This window comes from Thermobia domestica, chromosome 18 (genome assembly GCF_964235325.1).
Source record: "Thermobia domestica chromosome 18, izTheDome1.hap1.1, whole genome shotgun sequence".
In the NCBI taxonomy this organism is placed as follows: Eukaryota; Metazoa; Arthropoda; class Insecta; order Zygentoma; family Lepismatidae; genus Thermobia; species Thermobia domestica.
In genome coordinates, this window is record NC_137471.1 from 27,629,132 (window position 1) to 27,653,130 (window position 23,999).

The following is a 23,999-nucleotide window of genomic DNA, read 5'->3' on the forward strand; positions in this document are numbered from 1 at the left end:
GTAATTGCGGGAACTTGTAATTACAGCTACTAAAAGCTATTGCTGTAATGCTATAAAAGAGAAATAAAACAACAATCATTTTAAATATTTTCCACAAATACGTCATTTTCAGCAGTGTTGCCATTTTTATCAATGTTTATCATATTTTCGGAACGGTTTGAGATATTGAAGTGCTGTAAACGGCAAAATAATTTACTCATTCATTACAAACCATACAAGTAACTAAATATGATACCTATCAGCATTTTTTCGAAATAAAGGCTTTCAAAAAAAATTAAGCCCTGGTAACTTCGTCCCTATTCATTCGAAACATGTCATACCATGACCATGATATCCAATACTGAGGTACTTTAGATCGGCATTATTCTGTTCATATCCGTTGTGCTGTATGTGCGTTAGAAGCTTCTAAACTTTGTTTTTTGTGTGATGCTATGACATTCTTGATTTGCAGCACTGAATAATAAACGTGCTATTTTAAGTTTTCGTTTTGACATGTTGATTTGAAATATGTAATAATTTGACGTAGTGCTCATTTGAAAAAAATATATAACTTTATATTGGGTTGGCAACACTGCCTCGAGTGTGTTTCTGTTTAAAACATGCGAAGATGTCCCCCTCATAGTTTCTTCGTGCAAAATTTTACTTTTCTCTCTCTTTTGGTTTCTCCATTATAGCGGATGATCAAAATAAATTGTCCACCCTGTATATTAGATAATATTAGTATTTCTTAATGTTAATATTCTTGCGATGTATAATTTCCAAGGAAATATAACACATTCTAGCCGTAAGTATGAAAGGAAAGAAAATTATTGTAAAAGTTTAGTTATGTGAATTACATATTTTCTCGGTATGCCGTTGTCATATATTGAGCAATATAAATATTTTTTATGAAGTTTTAAAATGTCCTTATTTCTAGAATCCATCATACGTACAGAGAAAAAAATGAATGTACCATATGTATAAACGTAGGTTACATGCATAAATCCTGTAGTTTTTGGACAACGTTGTAGCATTCTGCACCAAACGTTTAACTGAAACGTACGTTTTTTTATACTGTTCGTATAAGTGTTCCTTATATACGTGCTTTCCGTATAGTTGTATATAGGCGGTTAGAATATAGGCGGCAAGAATCTTATATACAGATGGACGTATATAATATTTAGCTGACGTACGTAACATACGTATACTAGTGTAATATACGGATGACTGTTAAGGGTCTTCACTACAGTGAAATTAAACCACGGCTAATTTTAGAGTTTTTCTGTAATATCTTCAAAACAAATAAAAATATTCGAAAAGTAGAAACGTAGTGAACTAGACAACACGATTTTGCATGTGATACCGTTATTACAACTCATCTATCTGTTTTCGATTTGCAACTGTAGATAGATTTAACATTTTTTTGCGGATTCTGTAAATAGCGGCATACGAAAAGCAGATAGGTGAATTGTTGTAAAGGTATCACATGCAAAATTGTATTGTCTAGCTCACTATGTTTCTACTTTTCGAATATTTTTATTTGTTTTGAAGATATTACAGAAAAACTCTAAAATTAGCGGTAGTTTAATTTCGCTGTATTGAAGACCCTTAAATGTCAGACATCCTGCAGCTGCTTGATGTAACATCTAACCGGGAAAAGTATAAAGCATATGGATAACACATGTCCTATACTGATTTCCGTAGTAAACATATGGAATCCGTATATTTGTACAATATAGCACTGTCCGGAAAAGAATTCTTTTCAGTATGATAACCCTAAATTTAAGTATACAAATAAAATTAAGTAAAAAAAATGATAAAACGGAAGGATAATCGTTAAAAGTAATAAATTAATACCACTCTCTACTTTTCTTCTTTGTACTTGAAACTTACCAAGAAAGGGGGATTTGTTTTTCACATAATTATTTTCGTGAAGTCTGAACCGGAATGAAAGCAAAGAGTGTCAATATTGATTTTTTTTATTATTATTATCAGAAGTCATAAATCATAAGAATTAACTTGACTTAATGAGCATCACTAAAACCTTCATTTAAAAAGAAAAAAAAAAAGTTAAACAAGGTGCGTCTGGTTGTTGTAAATCTATCTAATCAAAAAAAGCCTTTGATATACACAGCTTACAACATTCTCTGGTAATTGTGAGAAGCATATCGCGATGATGGGTGGTCGAAATGTGTGTCAGAACCAGATGTTGAACAATGAAGCTCTTATCATTTCAAACTGCAACAGAAATTGTGCCGTTATATCTGTACAATGGAACCGTATTACAGGCGTTATACAAAGTTGATAATTTTATCATTTACACTTTACAACAATTTATCACAAAGCAATTTTTGTCATTTTGTTTTAAGAAAAAAGAGAGAGAAACAAAGCGTTATACGAATAAATGTCACTTCATAATGTTTTACTAATGTAAGTTGATAATAAATTAAAGCCATTGTTTAATCCTATCCTGAATCAAACTCATTCAGTTTGAATTGTTATTGAAATGGAAGGAAATTAAATATTTAAGTTTTACGTCCCACGGTTATGTTGTCTAGGTTAAAGGAGACGCTGATGATGAGAAATGAATCTAATGATGGAATGAATAAAGTGGGAGGAAACGAGAAAACCCCTATAAAACTCACAAATGCGGTGTTTGTCCACCACAAAGCCCAATTGGCGCGAGTTGGGATCGAACCAGGAACCCCAAGCACCAGAGTTGAACGTTTTATCATCGAGTCATAGTTTTCCCTCGAATTGTTGTTATATGGCGTACGGTAGCTCAGTGGTTGAGCATTTACCTTTGATAGGAGAAATCCCTGATTCAGTTGAGTTGAGTTAATTTTTGTTTAGCGTCCCGTTCAGCAGCGAGGCTGTATGAGACGTGGACCTACTGATTAACGTGGAATCCGAACCACAAGAGCTCCCGCCGGAAATCCAACCCGGGTCTCCCACGCCAAAGGCGCGTACGTTAACCGCTTAGCCACGAAGGAGCTCAGATCCCAGATTTAATCCCAGGTTCTGATAAACAACTTCGTGTCCGTGAATCTTCTGGAGGCTCACCTGTTTTTTTCTTTTTTTTCACAATTCTAATTTCACCAATTACCATTCATTTTCATTTCCATTAACCTACAGGACATAAACGTGGGACGTTAAATTGGAATTTTGATTTTATTCTCTAATCTGCTTCTTTGCATATCGACGTACTTCCGAACCATGTATTATTCATATTTTTCATTTAAGAATGGGATCTCCCACCCCCTTAGACGTCTCAATCTTATTATTCGCATGACTTTCGATTACGAGTGTGTATTATACTATTACATGCTTCTTGGTATATTCGAAATCTTCCCTACTAAAGCTCTGTAACTTTATTTCCCATCCAAGCAATGTGTACCGCCCATCTTGCACGTCTTTCTTTTATATTATGTATTTGCTGACAAGTATTTGTGATCATTTCAATACTGCAATGAAAAAAAAGGACTAGGATTTCAGTGTGGATACATCGTATTTACGCAGGGGCGCTCCTTAAGTAACGTAATTTCATGTATAAAAGTACAGCAGGTGGGAACACCATGCCAAGTCTGGTGTTCGGCGTCGAACTAGACTCGCTGTGATTGGATAATTCTATTCACATAATTGATTTCGTGTTAAAAACTATTACTCTCGTAAGGTAGTCAGTCACAGATTTAGAAAGAACCAAGAGGGGACAGTCATAGAAAGGTGGTAACAACATTATATACGTAAGTTACCACCGTCGGAATGGGTATGGCGTTAATTCTAGATTTGAAATGGTAGTCCCACAATACAAAATTTTCGCTGGACGGTGGTGTAGATCGTACTACGGGTGAAACAACATTACTTAATGTGGTAACGCGCGGTAACCTGGTAAAAACAGCATTTACATGTCGACTGGATTATGCATTTTTCTCCGTGTGTAAACAATGTTGGAAATACGTCTAAACTCAGACGTTTTGTACTGTAGTGCATAAAGTACGAACGGTTATACTTGAAGCAGTATGGCACATACATTGACCCAGGAACACTTTCGACAATCGTGTCGGCAAACGTCACTGTGTACAGTGACATATGTAGACTGCTTTTGAACAGTGATTTACAGTCAGCTTATGAGGATAGCCGGCTTTTTGTGCTGGAAGATGAATGTGCGTACCGATAACGCCGCCACGACACTGGTGCGTTTACAAAAGCTATAAACGGAACTACATTTGTGCAGCAATCAATCAGTGTAAAGCACAACACGATCTCACCACGATATAACAGATATTTTGTATCCACGTGAGTGACGCACTGTATAATGTCATTACAGTGCTACTTTGACATTTCTGTATGCAAACAGGAGTGGACTTGTCTGCGTAGACAGTTCAACGGTCGATGCTGAATGTTGGGCTGGCAGTATGCATGCTTTTGTGTCAACTTCTATTCACCCGCAACCGCTTCAGGGGACTAATGAACATCTTCACTTGCATACTAAGTGGTAAATCCTGTAGGGCAATTTGGACCAATATTGTTTCAAATTGTCCTACAGGGGAAGTCGCGTATGAGTTAAATGCTATCGTGGTGAATACAATCTTCCAGCATTAGCCAGCATCATAATGGACGAATGTGCTTATGTAGACTACAATTGAGTACAATACGCTATTTTAGCTTAAGCGCAATCTCATCAGTGAACATTACTTCAAGCAAGTGTTCCAGAAGCTGAGATGATTATCCTTCTTTCAGACAACTCTGAACTCACATTCAACAGGACAATGTCCAGGCTAGTGCTCTCAAACGGGTCGGGTCGGGTCAACTCGCGTCGGGTTGTCGGGTCGGATCAGCTCGAGTCAGGTTACGGGTCGGGTCGGGTCACTCGGGTCAGCTTGGGTCGGGTTGTCGGGTCAGGTCAATGGGGTCAGCTCGAGTCGAGTTGTCGGGTCAGGTCAATCGTATCGGATCACGGGTCGGTCACTCGGGTCGGGTCGGGTCAGTCAATTCGGGTCACGGGTCGGGTCGGGTCGGTCTTCAAGCCGACCCGACCCGACCCGTTGAGAGCACTAGTCCAGGCACATCGATCCTTTAATATATAAACTTTCTGTAAAGAATGATGCTGCTTTCCTGGCCTGCACAGTCGCCTGACATGTCGCATATCAAGAATGTATAAGATACTGATTGTCGGCACATTCTCCGTCACAGTCATCCAGTGAACAGTCTCGCTGTCTTATATCCTCTCATACGAGTAGCGTGATCAGCAATTTTCGCAGGAACCCACCTAACGACTATTTGATTCGAAACCATAGGGTTCAGCCTCTGAGACACCACGTCATGTTGATTTATCAAGGCTACAAATGTTGTACAATTTTAAAATTGTAATAATTTCTGTGTAGTCATGCAGCGAATACATGGTTTAATTTTCTTTCCGCTTATACAGGGTGTTTCAAAACAACATCGACAACGTTTGGGAGGTGATTCCTGACACCAAGATAAGACAAAAAGTATAGATCAATCTGTGTGCACAAATGCTTCCTTTCGGAGTTACAGCTGCCGAAAACATGAAAAAATCAATTTTAAAGATCCATAGCCCCAAAACTATGAGACCTACTATAGTCGGTCTTTTTTACCTTTAAAATTCATTTTTTATGCTTTTCTTGGTGTTTCAATTTTCATAAACGGCATTGTAGACATTATAATTCCATATTCTTGGTCCGTCTTGGTAGCCTTCTCACTAGTACTTCGTATGCATTCATTGTTGTTTGGAAGCTAAAGACGTATTGAATACAAGCTCTGTGGAAAATAATCATTTTTATACCCCTCAAGCAAGTAAAGGCGTCTTCATAACTAAATGAGACTTGTTACCCCATTAAATATACGATAATAGAGTTGTCAGTATTGTCACGCTGACAACAAAGTCACATAAGCAAAGGAAATATGTCTTGAAGTCTTCCCGTTCCCCTATGCTGAAAGATTCTCTCGAGTATACCAAGTTACACTGTCTGTTTTTAGCATCACTATTACCTTATCTCCTTGCCTCAGCACAGAAACTTCAGAGGATACTTGGATCATCTAACGTTGACCTCAAATTAGACTGTTACAGATAAGCATTCCCACAGCGCAGTTTGCACGGAATATCGGATTGGTCGTCTACGTACTCCCTTGACGCTCATTTGCGTGTTATCATTAGAGATGCACTTTTAACGTCTATCTCGTTCTATGAGAAGTTATCGCTTATGCTGTACAGATTATGAACAATATTTTTTTCAATGTCCGTTTTTTTACTATTAACTAAAACGTTATTTAAAATCCTGTGGGAGGCCCGCGATCGCTCAATGGTAGAGCGTTCACCTGTGATGCATAGGGTTCAGGGTTCAAACCCTGCTCCCGCCAAGTGAACTTTGTAGTGGACAAACACCGTGTGCGTGAGTTTTCTCGGGGTTCTCCCGTTTCCTCTCACTTTCTTCATTCCACCATTTCATCCATTTTTCATCATCACCGTCTCATTTAGCCTAACCGATATAATCGTGGGACGTAAAACTCAAAAATTTCATTTCATTTTTCCTGTGGGGGGGGCATTGTGGCTCAGTGGTAGTGCGCTTCCCTCTTATGCGTGATGTCCCTAGTTCGATCCTCGCCCAAGTATGTTTGGGGTGTACAACCTCGTATCCATAAATTTTCTCGAGATACTCCCGTTTCCTCCCGCACTCTCATTCCACCACAAATTCTTCCATCATCATTTACTTGACTTAACTACCGTCTCCCTTAGCAAAACGGGCATAATCGTGGGACGTTAAACTGAAAGATTTCACTTCATTTGCCTTTTAAATTCTTAAATTTTGTGATAAATTAAAGTTTAGTTTATACCTAAGTTTTTTTAACTTCACTAAATTTGTGAACATGTTAATTCTCAACTAAAAGCTTGCAACTTTGAATATCTTTAAATACTTAATTAAGAAGCTTCGAACACTTTAAACATTCAAATAAAAGTTTGAAATTTTAACTACATTTATTGAATTAAAAGCTTAAACACATTTAAACTCAATTAAAAGTTTGACAATAATTTACAACGTGGTTCAGAAAGTTTGAAGTAAAGTAATGATTAGTTTTTAATAATGGTCAGTAAATGGGCTCAGTGGTAGAGCGTTCGCCTCTAGTGCATGGGAGTCCTTGCTTCGACCCCACCTCGAGCCAAGTGAGCTTTGTGGTGGACAAACACTGTGTGCATGGGTTCGGGGTTCTCCCGTTTCCTCCCACATTCTTTTATTCCACCGTTTCATTCATTTCTCATCATGATCGTCTTCTTTAGCCTAACCGGCATTACCATGGAACGTAGAACTTAAAGATTTTATGGACAATAAAATCTCATAATCAGGGGTGGCAATGAGGGACCAAGAGGAGACTGTTGCTCCTCACTTTTTTAAATGACCCCTTAATGCATATAGTTTCATTTGGAAATAAAATTTTTGCATGTATTACTGGTTCATAGAAAAAAAATGGTGCCATATAATATTTGCCGTTGCGTGAGTACGTATTGGTTATTTGTCTTCCTGTGGAGTTAAGAAAAGCTACAGGAATAGTGTTTTAATTGCAATTTAAAGCAATTAATATTACAATTGCGTATTTCTTTAAATGTCGTAGCATATGCTTGTAGCATTTACTGTCTTTCATTTTCAAAGAGTAATAACATACATTTAATAGCATGTGTGGAATTAAAAATATAAGTTGTTCATTAATCCCCAGTTTCAATCTAACTTGTAAAAAACAAACCTCATTATTCATTACTATGATTAATATTATCCTTTCTGTTATTTGTTTCGCAAATTTGTTATTAAATACTCTGATCACACAATTTTCCAGATAGAATTTTAAAATGTTCATGAGCAAGGAATCAAATCTCTTCTTACACTTTCGTTATTTAAGAGTACAGAGGGCTAGTACGTACTTAATAAAATATGAAATAGGATATACGGCATATTAACAGAAAAAATATAGTATCCTATTAGTTATACAACCTTTCGTCAAACAAAGTGTTAGAAACAACCAGCAAAACTAACATTGATATACAAATATTCAGATCATGTCTTGCCCCCCCCACTTTTAAAGTCCAATTGCCGCCACTGCTTATAATTATAACTACTTGATAGATTATATTTAAATACTGCCATTATATTTAATAGTGCCTTTGAAATTAATTTATTTTTATAATATATGTGTTAATACAAATAAATAGTGATTTTTCAAAATTGATGTACATAACGATATAATCTAATTATAACTACTTGATAGATTATATTTAAATACTGCCATTATATTTAATAGTGCCTTTGAAATTAATTTATTTTTATCATACATGTATTAATACAAATAAATAGTGATTTTCAAAATTGATGTACATAACGATATAATCTAATTTCTGCTTTAAAAGATTACTAATTAATTGCTAATCCAAGTAATGATGTGTTAACAAAGTGACGCCAATTTGCCACGCCCTTAATTTGAATATGTGTATAATTCTCGTTGTTACGTGTAACACTTGTTTTAATTTAATATACATACATGCAACATGAAGACATTTTAGCAAAAAATTAAACCTGAAATAAATAAAGAACACTAAACTATGTACATATTCATAAAATAATATTTAAAAAATGAAGTATATGAATTTCTGTTTATTTGAAGTACGAGTCATGACGCTGTTACAGAAAGATATCAAATGAAGAAATTGCTTCATTTCATAATTGGAAGTGATTATTGTCTTAGGACTTAAAACAGTTAATTATGGTTAGTAGTTGTTTACTGCAAATATATTATGAGATATGCATGTGAAATCATGTGCAGTATGACGCAAATAGAGATCGCGTGCATAGATAGGGAAGAAACGGATAATTTTACATCTTCTTTGTAGCGGTGGCAAGAGCATTTTGAGTTAATGAACCCGAGATATTTTTGTTATGTGCTCAACAAGGTCAATAGCAGTCATTTGTAACTGACAGATGTGTGACGTAGAAGCATGTTTTTAAAATCTGACAAATAGCAGTGAGTAACATTACAATAGTCATTTCCGATAGACCAATGTATGACGATGTATGAGCACGCCTTTACAATCTGAGGAATATAAATGAGTAATATTAAAGCAGTCATTTCTAACTGATCGCCGTATGACGTACAAGCACACTTTTACAATCTGAGAAATAGCAGTGAGTAACATTAGAGCAGTCATTCCTAACTAATCGGAGTATAATTTGGAACTACGCTTTTACAATCTGAGAAATAGCAGTGTGTACATTAGAGCAGTCATTCCTAACTGATTGGTGTATGACGTAGGAATATACTTTTACAATCCGAGAAATATCAGTAACATTAGAGAAGTCATTTCTAACTTATCAAAACCTAGGAATATGCTTTACAATCTGAGAAATACCACTGAGTAACATTAGAGCAGTCGTTCCTAACTGATTGGCGTATGACCTAAGAGTGCGCTTTTATAATATGAAAAATAGCAATGAGTAACATTAGAGCAGTCATTCCTAACTAATCGGCGTATAACCTAGGAATACGCTTTTGCAGTCTGAGAAATATAAGTAACATTAGAGCAGGCATTTCTAATTGATCGGTGTTTGACGTAGAAAACGCTCTGAGAAATAGGAGTTACAAATATTAGAGCAGTCATTTCTAACTGACGATTGAATTACGTAGGGGTACGCTTTTACAATCTCAGAAATAGCAGTGAGTAAAATTAGAACACTTATTTCTAAGAAATTGGTGTACGACGTACGAGTACAATTTTACCATCTGAGAAATACAAGTGAGTAATATCAGAATAGTCATTTCTAACTGACCGATGTATAGCACAGTGGCGGATCCAGGGGGCGATCGGAGCGATCACCCCCCCCCCCCCAGAAGAGGAAACTTTGTTATTTTATATATAAATAAAACCCATCCCAGAGTTTGGAGCTCTTAAAAGTAGCTCTAAGTAGCAATATCACAACCCACCGCCTCCCCCAGAAGTCCGTCCTGGATCCGCCTCTGGTATAGCATAGGAACACACTTTTTGAATCTGAGAAATAGCAGTGAATAACAGTTGTAATAGTCATTTCTAGCCCGTTGATGTATTGACGCAGGAGCACACTTTTACGATCAGAGAAAAGACAGAGAGAAACAGATAGAGCAGTGAAGAGGAGAGGGTAAGGTTGGGAGAGTGTAGTAAACTAATGTTGACAGTGTACAAATAGTTATGAATACACGAGTAGCGTAACTGTATTTTAACCATTGTCTAAAGCTAACCGATGTTATTGTTTGCGTGTTTCCATTCGTGTTGTTAATGACTTAGTTATAATTTTAAAGAGTGTAATTCAAAGCTTTAAATATATTAGAGTTCAACTAAAAGTTTGTAATTTTGAAACTCTTTACTAAGTCTTTAAACGCTTCGAAAGTATTTAAATTCAATTTAAACTTTGTAACTTTGAATGTTTTTAAAATCAAAAGCTTTAAATACATTTAGAAGATTTGTTTACTGAGAACAAGAGCAGCAAGTGTAGTACTGGATAGCATCCAATCTGAAACGTTTAGTTAAGAGGTAGGTTGCTCTTAAACTACTTCTTGTGACGAGGGGGCACGGTGGCTCAGTGATAGAGCGCTTAGCTCTGGTGCATCAGGTCCCTGTTTCGATCCCCGGTCAAGTACGTTTGTGATGGACAGCATCACGTCCGAATCGTTATGGACTCGTTACACCGTGGGTGTTCTCGGAGTTTCTCCTGTTTCCTCCCACTTTCTCATTCTATCTTTGTTCACTTGCCTTAGTCATCCATCTCCCTTAGCCTAAAGGACATAAACGTGGGACGTTAAACTGAAATATTTCATTTTTGCTTCTTGTTATGGTCATTGGACATGAGTGAAAAACTAGATTCAAACCAGGTATGCGCTGGTTAATTGGAGAGAGACATACACATTTTTTCAAGTAATTTGTATAATTCTTGACTAAATGGCACTAGACGACAAATAGTCCACCACTTTGTGATCATAGATTGAAAAAATCTACATTTATTTTGTCAAACTTAATAGTTTGAGTTTAAACTGTATATTTACTCGTACTTTTCCAAACTTAATAGTTCCAGACTGAAAAATGTGTATCTATTTTATACGACTTTGTGATGAACCATATTGTGGTTTTCTTGAGGTTCTTCCGTTTACTCCCACATTCTCATCCTACCAATGTCATTAGTCATTCTCTTTCATTGATCTTCTGTCTCTTTTAGCTTAAATGATATAACTCTGGGATGGCGCTGGGCTAACACCGAGGATTCTATACTTCAAATCAGAAATCAAAAGCATGCGTGTTTATCATTTGTTCACAAGAGAACACGAAAAATAAAAATTAAATTTGTACTTCTACATCTCACGAATATCCTTTCTACGCCTGCCAGGAGTTTGAACGAATTTCTAGACTCTCACATTGGGGGCTCTGCTGACCCCCTAACTAACTTTGCTCCCCTCCTCCATATAAGCAACAAATACACATAAAGGATATTACCATTAATGGACTACTTTATTGCTTCACATACCAACCCCAAGGGGGGTAGTAATGGCCTCCCAAAAATATCATGATGCAAAACCCTAACACCACAATTACATAGCAGGCATATGCCTATCATGTTCTCTCAGGTACATGGGAATGTGTCCAGTATGTGCCTTATGTACAGTACCTCTGAGAGAGAAATCACATGGATGGCAAATGATAGTCACAGTCTATGTCCGCCCTTAGGCACATGCCTAACATGTACCTGGGGAACGTGCTCGGAATGTTTCCCATGCCGTAAGCGTCAATGAACAACAAAATTACTCCCCCAAAATATATTAAATTGCCTATATGCGTAATGTGTTACATTAAGGTGAGTCTGAAAATCACTTTAAACAAGTAAAAAAAAAATGTACCCCAGGGTGGGTGCGAACCATTAACCTTTGGATTACCAGCCGCGTGCTCTTCCGACAAGGCCACGGGAGCGAAGAAGAGAACGTCGCTTGTAGAGAGATAAATTATTAAGAGCCTGCTTTACTAAAAATAATACGAAATTTACAATTTTTCTTTTGCTTGATTATTCATCAATGAAAGGAGATAATGAAATGCAAGTTACCACAATCACAGATAATGCTATTCTACAACAGAAAATATGAACCTGAAGAATATTCAGTGTTGCAATCCATAGAAATTACAGTGTTGCCAGAAAAACAATTTCCCTAAAATCTAAGTTAAGGCAGCGAGTAGAGGAACAAACTCAACTGCATTTGGTTACGTATTATATTGTTTTGGTTTACTGTGAACTACTTTTGAAATAATAGTTGTGTTTAGTTTGTAATAAACAAAATAGATTTAACATGCAGTTATTAAAACTAAATAATAATGTTAATTAAAAAGTAGTTCACAAGAAACCAAAACAACATGATACGTAATCAAATGCAGTTGAGTTCATTCCTCTACCCACTGCCTTGACTTAGATTTTAGGGAAATTGTTTTTCTGGCAACACTGTAATTTCTATGGATTGCAACATTGAACATTCTTCAGGTTCATATTTTCTGTTGTAGAATAGCATTATCTATGATTGTGGTAACTTGCATTTCATTATCTCCTTTCACTGATGAATAATCAAGCAAAAGAAAATGGTAACTTTCGTATTATTTTTAGTAAGGCAGGCTCTTAAGGTCTTTTGAATTTTTCTAATCAGAGTGCTCCTTTAACAGCGTATATTCGACGACAAGCGTTTGAGATCAGATAAAATCTGCTCGCCATGTAATTTTATAACAAAATGAAGGGTGTCTATTTATTTTGTTTCATGGTTCTTCCATATTCACTTTCAAAAATCGGCGAAAGTTTCCCTCTAATAAAGTTGATGTGTTTGTTGCTTCTAGTACACAATCGGTTAGAAAAAAGAAGCAACAAATGCATCAAATGTGGGAGATGAATTTAGAACACCTAAATGGCGCATGGCATCTTGTGCTGGTAGGTTATCTGAAACAGTATGTACCAAAAGGACATACCTAGAACATGACAGATATATGTCTCAAGTGACGATATAAAAACAAATGACTGTTAGAGTGCGAAACTGAGCCACGTATATACATGCTATATTTGTGGTACATAGTTGCAAATATCAATTAGGTGTAACAAGTACCTAAAACTGTAGGTAGCTGAAGTATATACTTAGCACATGAATATCATATGTGCCAAGTGTCGGGTACCTAAAAAGTAGCTGGGACACCTCAATGGCACATGTGTAGCACATCTTGTGCTGTTAGGGTAGGGGCTGAGCTATTGAGGTTTAAAGTCTTGACGCAGCAGTTGTGTCATGGAGCGTTAAAAAGGTTACACCCTTTAGGCCAGGGGCGGATCCAGGACTGACTTCTGGGGGGGCGGTGGGTTGCCATACTGCTACTTTTAAGGGCTCCAAACTTTGGGATTGGTTTTATTTATATATATAAAATAAAGTTTCCTCTTCTGGGGGGCGATCGCCCTCCCTGGATCCGCCCCTGCTTTAGGCTAAAGGTGACGGATGATTAATGAAGCTGATTGATTATGAAGTAATTGGTGGAATAAAAATGGAGGATTAATCGGGAGAACCCCTAAAACAAAAATCGACGGACACGATATTCTCCACCAGAAATTCAATCGCAAGAAACTACGAATAATATTAAAAAGAATTAAAGTTATGAGTGTTTTTTTAAAATAAAAGAAAAAAATCCATTTTATTCCAGTAATTAAATTTAATGAAAAATCTGAATTATCTTCCGTTTGTTATGAATGTGAGATATCTTTCTGGTATAATCACTGAAGGAATTAGCTAGAAAGACAATTTCCTTCAAGGGAAAGAAGTGGGGGAAAGAAGAAAAGAAGAATTGAAGAAAATAGAAAATTCATTAACTTAATTACAGAATGAGCGGAGAAGAAATGGAAAGCGTGAAGTGTGAATATACCGGAAACAAAATGAGATAAACGGAAATGGTAATAACGAAAGGAATAGTAAAAGAGGGAGAGAAATTATAAGTGAATATTAAATTGAAGATGACAACCGTTAAATGAGTGTAAAATATTCTAATAAATAATTACTTTGTTAAGGAAAATATTTTACTTAGACGTTGTCGACAGGTGTTCATTATAGATTAATGTTGCTTGTTTTGTCTATGTAGCTGAATGTCTTTAGTGCAACTCGTTCCAAGTACGGTGCTCAGAATGTTCGATACTTATACAATGTCATGAGGAAATTTGGGGATCTAATTGAATTCAGAGGAAGAGAAATTCGGTCTAAAACGTCAGATATTTTGGACGAGTATACTTCTCCCAGGAGTATAGATCGGAATTGAGTTGCGTTGGATTGGATTGAATATAATTGGATTGGTTGGATTTGATTGAATTGAATTGGATTAGTTGAGAATTGATTGAATTGAGTAGTGTTGGATTGCATTAGGTCATATTAGGTTAGAATTGATTGAATATTATTGGATTGAGTTGTATTTCATTGAATTGAATTGGATTGTTTTAGAATTGATTCAATTCAATCATAATTGAATTTGATTGAATTAGATTAAACCGGGTTGGATTCGAATTGATTGAATATAATTCGATTGGATTAGGCTAGATTTGATTGAATTGGATTTGATTGTTTTGGAATTGATTGGATTGGATCGCAATTGAATTGAATTGAATTGGATTAAATCGGAATTGATTTGGATTGGATTGGATTAAAATTGATTGAATATGATTGAATTGCGTTCAAATTGATTGAATTAGATTTATTTCGTTATATTGGGTTGGATTGGATGTTGTAAGATAACATCGACTAGAAAGCTTTTTCTCTGTCCGATAAACCTTTATCCTGCCATAATGAATATTTATGTTATAAAAATATTTAAGTGTAACAATTATTAATAAGCTTTAAGAGACTGTTAAATAATTATGTGGATTTATACATTTAATTAATGTTGTATTCGGTGTTTCATTGCAGGGATCTCCAGCCCAAATCCACTTGTTAAAACTCACGCGATTGCTCCGGCTGGCCCGGTTGCTCCAGAAAATGGATAGATACTCTCAGTACAGTGCGATGATTCTAACTCTGCTCATGTTATTCTTTACGCTGGTCGCCCATTGGTTGGCGTGCATTTGGTACGTCATAGCTGACAAGGAGAGGCAGCGGAATACCGAGGAATGGGACCTCGGTAAGTTAATTTTTTAAAAAAAAATAGTTTTAACTACTGTCTATAAGGTTGGCTTATGAGTAAGATACCCAGATGTCTCAGTTTAGCCGGGGCAGTTCCAGATTTACATCATCAATCCTCAAAAATTGTTCAAAGTTGAATTGTTCAAAGTTGTTCAATGTGCTGCTTTTATAAAAAGAGCATAAGTTAATATCACTCGTATTAATTTTAAAAATAATCGGTTTCTATTACTCATCAATACTCAACTAATAAGAATAATTTATTCTCTGTCACTCATATTTGTTGTGTGTTAAGCTAATATTTAATGAGTTCTAACAATTAAATGAATTGATTCAATTGAATTGAGTTGGATTGCATTAAATCAGGTTAGATTTAAATTGAATTGAGTTCAGTTGGATGGGATTAAATTAGATTAGATTGGAATTTATTGAATTAAATTGAGTTGGATTGGATTAAATTAGATTGGATTGAAATTGATTGAATATAACTGCATTTGGGGTGAATTTGATTTAATTGAATTGGATTGTTTTGGAATTAACTGAATTTGATCGGAATTGAGTTTGATTAAATTAGATTAGATTGGATTGGATTTGAATTCGCAAGAAGCACATGCACAATGTTTCAGCGAGAAGCACGTGCATAACTATGAATATATTCTAAATTTTCATAGAGATTTTTGGTCTGTTAATCTGGTAGTCTACTTCTATGCACATATATCTAACTAGCAAGTGTCCCCCACTGCTATTGCGGGCAATATTTTGTAAACCTCACTCTGTGGAATTGGAACACCTTGCACGTACATTTCAAATAAAAAATACCCCACCTCTTTTTTTCTGTGAAGATATCTTAAATGAGAAGTCTAAATTACCAAATTTAATTTTCTAAACTTAAGAAATCCCAAGATATGGGGAACTTAGTGAACCATTTTCCCACCCCTTTTTCTTCCTTCCTAGGTGAAATATTTTTGTGTACCTCATTCTGCGGGATTGAAGCATCTTGTACGTGCATTTTAGATAAAAACTATCCTACCCCTTTTTCTTCCCTTCTAGGTCTTGTATTTAAAATAACACTCTAACATGCGTAAAGTTGTCTGAAAGAAAATCCTAAATATTAATCCCATTTCTTCCTTCTAGGTCAAAATTTAAAAAGAACACCTAAAATACGTGTTTAATTAACTTAAATGAAAATTCCAAATACCAAATTTCAAATCTGTTAACCTTAAAGAATTCCGAGATACAACTACGAATATCTAATTATAATAATTCTCGCCCTCTTTTAACCCCCTTCCACATCAAGTTTCCACTCCATTTTCTTCCTTTCTAGGTTCAAATTTAAAAAAAAAAAACCATGCTGAAACACGTGATCAATTATTTTAAATGACAAGTCCAAATATTAAATTTCATGTCTTATCCTTAAGAGATTCCAAAATATGGACATATTAATATAGGTGTTGCACATACTCTTTCCGATTTCACCTCCTTCTACGTACAATTTCCAAAAAAATCCTTCTTTGATGGAGGTTACATTACATATTCTATGTGCTGGCTAAATTTTAAGTTTCTAGCTTAAGCAGTTTGGCCTGGGGGGGGGGGTGATCAGTCTGTCAGGGTTTCTTCTGTACAGAGTGATAAAGCGAGTTCGAACGCGGGATAGGGAAAGGTTGTAAAAAGGAAACCAGCCAATATTGTGACAGAAACAATAGACTAGGCTCATCCTGACTCCTTTTCTTCCCGCCACGGATAACTTCCTAAGTTAGGGGCCGCGGTGGCTCAGTGGTAGAGCGTTCATCTCTGGTGCTTGGGGTCCCGGGTTCGATCCCAGCCCCTGCCAAGTGAACTTTGTGGTGGACAAATACCGTGTGCGTGGGTTTTCTCGGAGTTCTCCCGTTTCCTCCCACTTTCTTCATTCCACCATTTCATTCATTACTCACCATCACCGTCTCCTTTAGCCTAACCGGCATAACCGTGGGACGTAAAACTCAAAGATTTCATTTCATTTTTCAACTCCCTGAGTTGTCACTTCTAGATGTTCTCCTAAACGTGTGATCGAACATTTTTTTTAATGATTTTGTTAAAAATAGAGGATGAATCAAACAATTTTACAACTTTGAAAGCATATAAAATGTATTGAAATAACTTAGAGAATTGATATATGTGTTAATTTGTAGCAAAATACTTCTAGTTTGACTCACGTAGTTCCGTAGTACCACATTCTGTCACCACGAGCACCATCGTCGTGCATTCTTAAAATGGCGTCTTTCCCTGGTGCGGAGCGTGGTCGGTGTGTTTTGTTATTTCATGAAACGAACTCTGCAACAGCTATTCAGCGTAAGTTTCGTACGGAATTCGGTAAGGAGCCTCCAAGCAGGCCTACAATTTACAGTTGGCACAAGAACTTTGTTGCTACTGGTTGTTCTGTTCGTCATGTAAAATCACCAGGTCGCTCGCTTGTTTGCTTGTGCTGCTGTCGAACAGATTAGGGAAAGCTTTGCCCGTAGTCCTAGAAAATCAACGCGGCGTGCATCTCGCGAGACAGGCATTCCACAAAAGACAGTTTGATGAGTGCTACGTAAACGTCTACACTTCAAACCATACAGATTTACAATGGTACAACAAATTACACACGTAGATAATGTAGCTCGTGAAGAATTCGGTGTGGAAAAGTTGGATCGGATAGAGAAAGACGAGACATTTCTTAACAAAACTATCTTCAGCGATGAAAATACATTTCATATCAATGGCATGGCAAACACCTGCAACTGTAGAATCTGGGGCAGCGAAAACCGACGTCAAACCATTGAACAGGTTCGTGATAGTCCAAAGTTAAATGTGTTTAGTGCCCTTATCAATTTTAAAGTGTACAGTCCTTTTCTCTTCATAGAGAACACTGTTAATGTTATCGTGTATCTTGATATTTTGGAAAATTTAATTCCTCAGATAGATGAAGACAAACAACAAGACGTGACCTATTACTACCAGCAAGACGGCGCACTGCATCATTTCCTCAAGGAAGTTCGAGATTTCCTTGATACTCGCTTCCCACGTCGGTGGATTGGATGTGCAGGTCCACACTAAGAAAAAAAATTGTAGGTGGCATACTTAAAAAGATAGGTTACATGCGTAATTCATGTAGTTTTTGGACTTAACGTACAGCAAACGTGTAACTGGAAACGCATGTTTTATAATACTTTCTAAATAAGTGTTCCATCTATACGTACTTTCTGTATGAAACAATGTAGGCGGTCAGGATCTCACATACAAATGGACGTATCTATATAACATATAGCCGACGAAGGTAACATAAGTATATGCATGTGATATACGGAAAACTGTTAGATGTCAGACATCCTGCAACGGCATGATGTAACATCTAAGGGCAGTGCCTATGTAGCATACGGATAACGTATCCTCCGTACTGATTTCTATAGTAAGCAAGAGGATACCGTATATTTGTACAATATACCGCTGTCCGGAGAACGGATTTTTCTCTGTGCAATTGCATGGCCACCTCGCTCCCCAGAAAATTCGAATCTCTTCTTGTTTGGAAAAATCTTATAAAAGCCTAGTTCCAAATTTGGTTTGACTACGATGAACGGTATATTTTCCAGGCGAGTGTACACACATCAGGGCGAACCGACGAACAGATACCAGAAATCACGTTTTCGACGCATAAATGCTTACGAAATGTGTGAATCCGTTCGAATCTTCAATTAGATAATTTCTCACAATCACCATACTTTATACTTACCTAAAGTCTCTTAAAAGTAAAAAAAAAAAAAAAAAAAAGACCAATTTTGTAAAATTAAAACTTTGATATTATACAAATTTAAATGTTACTAAACAAATCCAAGTAAATAAACTCGAAACAATGACCTGTATATATATATATATATATATATATATATATATATATATATATATATATATATATATATATATATATATATATATATATATATATATATATATATATATAACCATTAGATTCTTGCTGTGAGTTTGATACAGCAGGAAAACGGATCAAGGATTGTGGAAACAGTTCCCGTTCATATTTCGCTATTTGTTTGATTATGGTTCGAACACCATTAGAGTTGTGTAACTGACAAGTAGTAATACGATCCTGGATTTCTGGTTATTTTGTGTTTTTTTTATTTTGTTTTTCCTGTTCTTGGCAATAAGTGGTGAAGTGTTATATCTAATTTCGAATGCTTGTTGGTTTTGTGGTCCAACGGATATCATTTCAATTTGTTTCAGAGAAGCCAATGCGTGGAGAAATAGAAGAAATTATTCGTTTGACATGTGATCGGATTGTAATGAGATTTTGAACCAGTAAATTGAGTCATAGCGTAAATATACATATATGTACACTCATGTCCAAAATTATTGTCGCATGTCTATAAATATGTTGTTGTAAGAATATAATTTGATAACGAATTCGCCCGGTATTTCTTATAATGTTAGTATGTATATAATAGGCAAAGACATGTATATGGGGCAAATTTCATGTCAAAAGAGCAGTAAATAAGAACAATAAAACGAAAATAAAACTTCCTTGTCCATTTAGCAACATTTTGTTTTACTCATTCTAATGTTCGCATTTATAATTCTTTTCCTATGAAATTGACCACAAATATACATTTCTCGATTATACACATAGTATCAGTATTAAAGGTACCCTGCAAAATCGTTATCAAATTATATTCTTACAAGAAGACAGTTATAGATATGAGACAATAATTTTGGACATAAGTGTACGTGTTTCCTACACAGTTTGTGTGTCATACTGTGATTCTGCCAGATTCGTCTTCACTGAAAGGGTATCAGCCTTCCAACCAAAAATAATAGAACCTCTCGTTTTTCTGCTCCCTGCTGAACTATAAGCGCGCGTTTATTTCTAAAACAACTTTCAAACTATTTTTATTATTTGCTCTACATCTTATACTATCATTTTTTTTTCTTTCTGATTCACCTTCAGTCTTATATATTTCTGAGTTTATTCAGTTACATTACCTCGTGAGTGTACAGTTCTTAGATACGATACAAAACGCTTTTTTTTCGTAGGGCACGGTTCCTCAATGGCAGACGGTTCATCTCAGGTACAAAGTGTCTCTGGTTCCAATGGCGGATCCAGCCCTTAGCCAGGGATCTAACCCTCTTAGTTTTTTAACTTACAAAAATTATTTAAGCTATTATTTATATATTTTTTAAAGTTTATAGTAAACTCATGATATATCTATCATAGTCTGTGTTCTGGCTGTCTCTCAGTTTCTACCTTCTAGATCCTCCACTACTTAAGCTATTATTTATATATTTTTAGAAGTTTATAGTAAACTCATGATATACCAATCATAGTCTGGGTTCTGGCTGTCTCTCAGTTTCTACCTTCTAGATCCTCCACTGCTTAAGCTATTATTTATATATTTTTAGAAGTTTATAGTAAACTCATGATATACCTATCATAGTCTGGGTTCTGACTGTCTCTCAGTTTCTACCTTCTAGATCCTCCACTGCTTAAGCTATTATTTATATATTTTTAGAAGTTTATAGTAAACTCATGATATACCTATCATAGTCTGGGTTCTGGCTGTCTCTCAGTTTCTACCTTCTAGATCCTCCACTGCTTAAGCTATTATTTATATATTTTTAAAAGTTTATAGAAAAATCATGATATATCTATCATAGTCTGGGTTCTGGCTGTCTCTCAGTTTCTACCTTCTAGATCCTCCACTGCTTAAGCTATTATTTATATATATTTTAGAAGTTTATAGTAAACTCATGATATATCTATCATAGTCTGTGTTCTGGCTGTCTCTCAGTTTCTACCTTCTAGATCCTCCACTGCTTAAGCTATTATTTATATATTTTTAGAAGTTTATAGTAAACTCATGATATACCAATCATAGTCTGGGTTCTGGCTGTCTCTGAGTTTCTACCTTCTAGATCCTCCACTGCTTAAGCTATTATTTATATATTTTTAAATTTTATAGTAAACTCATGATATACCTATCATAGTCTGGGTTCTGGCTGTCTCTTAGTTTCTACCTTCTAGATCCTCCACTGATTAAGCTATTATTTATATATTTTTAAAAGTTTATAGTAAACTCATGATATACCTATCATAGTCTGGGTTCTGGCTGTCTCTGAGTTTCTACCTTCTAGATCCTCCACTGCTTAAGCTATTATTTATATATTTTTAGAAGTTTATAGTAAACTCATGATATACCTATCATAGTCTGGGTTCTGGCTGTCTCTCAGTTTCTACCTTCTAGATCCTCCACTGATTAAGCTATTATTTATATATTTTTGAAAGTTTATAGTAAACTCATGATATGCCTATCATAGTCTGGGTTCTGGCTGTCTCTCAGTTTCTACCTTCTAGATCCTCCACTGATTAAGCTATTATTTATATATTTTTGAAATTTTATAGTAAAGTCATGATATACCTATCATAGTCTGGATTCTGGATGTCTCTCAGTTTCTACCTTCTAGATCCTCCACTGATTAAGCTATTATTTATATATTTTTGAAATTTTATAGTAAACTCATGATATACCTATCATAGTCTGGGTTCTGGATGTCTCTCAGTTTCTACCTTCTAGATCCTCCACTGATTAAGCTATTATTTATATATTTTTGAAATTTTATAGTAAACTCATGATATACCTATCATAGTCTGGATTCCGGATGTCTCTCAGTCTCTACCTTCTAGATCCTCCACTGATTAAGCTATTATTTATACATTTTTGAAATTTTATAGTAAACTGATGATATATCTATCATAGTCTGGGTTCTGGCTGTCTCTCAGTTTCTACCTTCTAGATCCTCCACTGATTAAGCTATTATTTATATATTTTTAGAAGTTTATAGTAAACTCATGATATATCTATCATAGTCTGTGTTCTGGCTGTCTCTCAGTTTCTACCTTCTAGATCCTCCACTGCTTAAGCTATTATTTATATATTTTTAGAAGTTTATAGTAAACTCATGATATACCAATCATAGTCTGGGTTCTGGCTGTCTCTGAGTTTCTACCTTCTAGATCCTCCACTCCTTAAGCTATTATTTATATATTTTTAGAAGTTTATGGTAAACTCATGATATACCTATCATAGTCTGGGTTCTGGCTGTCTCTTAGTTTTTACCTTCTAGATCCTCCACTGATTAAGCTATTATTTATATATTTTTGAAATTTTATAGTAAACTCATGATATACCTATCATAGTCTGGATTCTGGCTGTCTCTCAGTTTCTACCTTCTAGATCCTCCACTGATTAAGCTATTATTTATATAATTTTGAAAGTTTATAGTAAACTCATGATATACCTATCATAGTCTGGGTTCTGGCTGTCTCTCAGTTTCTACCTTCTAGATCCTCCACTGATTAAGCTATTATTTATATATTTTTAGAAGTTTATAGTAAACTCATGATATACCTATCATAGTCTGGGTTCTGGCTGTCTCTCAGTTTCTACCTTCTAGATCCTCCACTGCTTAAGCTATTATTTATATATTTTCAGAAGATTATAGTAAACTCATGATATACCTATCATAGTCTGGGTTCTGGCTGTCTCTTAGTTTCTACCTTCTAGATCCTCCACTGATTAAGCTATTATTTATATAATTTTGAAAGTTTATAGTAAACTCATGATATACCTATCATAGTCTGGGTTCTGGCTGTCTCTCACATTCTACCTTCTAGATCCTCCACTGCTTAAGCTATTATTTATATATTTTTGAAAGTTTATAGTAAACTCATGATATACCTATCATAGTCTGGGTTCTGGCTGTCTCTCAGTTTCTACCTTCTAGATCCTCCACTGCTTAAGCTATTATTTATATATTTTTAAAAGTTTATAGTAAACTCATGATATACCTATCATAGTCTGGATTCTGGATGTCTCTCAGTTTCTACCTTCTAGATCCTCCACTGATTAAGCTATTATTTATATATTTTTGAAATTTTATAGTAAACTCATGATATACCTATCATAGTCTGGGTTCTGGCTGTCTCTTAGTTTCTACCTTCTAGATCCTCCACTGATTAAGCTATTATTTATATATTTTTGAAATTTTATAGTAAACTCATGATATACCTATCATAGTCTGGGTTCTGGATGTCTCTCAGTTTCTACCTTCTAGATCCTCCACTGATTAAGCTATTATTTATATATTTTTGAAATTTTATAGTAAACTCATGATATACCTATCATAGTCTGGATTCTGGATGTCTCTCAGTCTCTACCTTCTAGATCCTCCACTGATTAAGCTATTATTTATACATTTTTGAAATTTTATAGTAAACTCATGATATATCTATCATAGTCTGGGTTCTGGCTGTCTCTCAGTTTCTACCTTCTAGATCCTCCACTGATTAAGCTATTATTTATATATTTTTAGAAGTTTATAGTAAACTCATGATATATCTATCATAGTCTGTGTTCTGGCTGTCTCTCAGTTTCTACCTTCTAGATCCTCCACTGCTTAAGCTATTATTTATATATTTTTAGAAGTTTATAGTAAACTCATGATATACCAATCATAGTCTGGGTTCTGGCTGTCTCTGAGTTTCTACCTTCTAGATCCTCCACTCCTTAAGCTATTATTTATATATTTTTAGAAGTTTATAGTAAACTCATGATATACCTATCATAGTATGGGTTCTGGCTGTCTCTTAGTTTTTACCTTCTAGATCCTCCACTGATTAAGCTATTATTTATATATTTTTGAAATTTTATAGTAAACTCATGATATACCTATCATAGTCTGGATTCTGGCTGTCTCTCAGTTTCTACCTTCTAGATCCTCCACTGATTAAGCTATTATTT

General features: G+C 35.3%; 1 protein-coding gene across 4 annotated transcripts in view; it reads left to right on the forward strand.

Moving 5' to 3' along the window:
* LOC145675971 (voltage-gated delayed rectifier potassium channel KCNH8-like) overlaps positions 1 to 23,999 on the forward strand; it is a 764,648-nt gene that overhangs the window by 605,405 nt on the left and 135,244 nt on the right. For all 4 annotated transcript variants that reach the window (XM_081746796.1, XM_081746797.1, XM_081746798.1 and 1 more), the window contains exon 7: positions 14,965 to 15,175. In XM_081746796.1, coding sequence (XP_081602922.1) covers positions 14,965 to 15,175 — 211 coding nt within the window. The remainder of the gene's footprint in view (positions 1 to 14,964; positions 15,176 to 23,999) is intronic.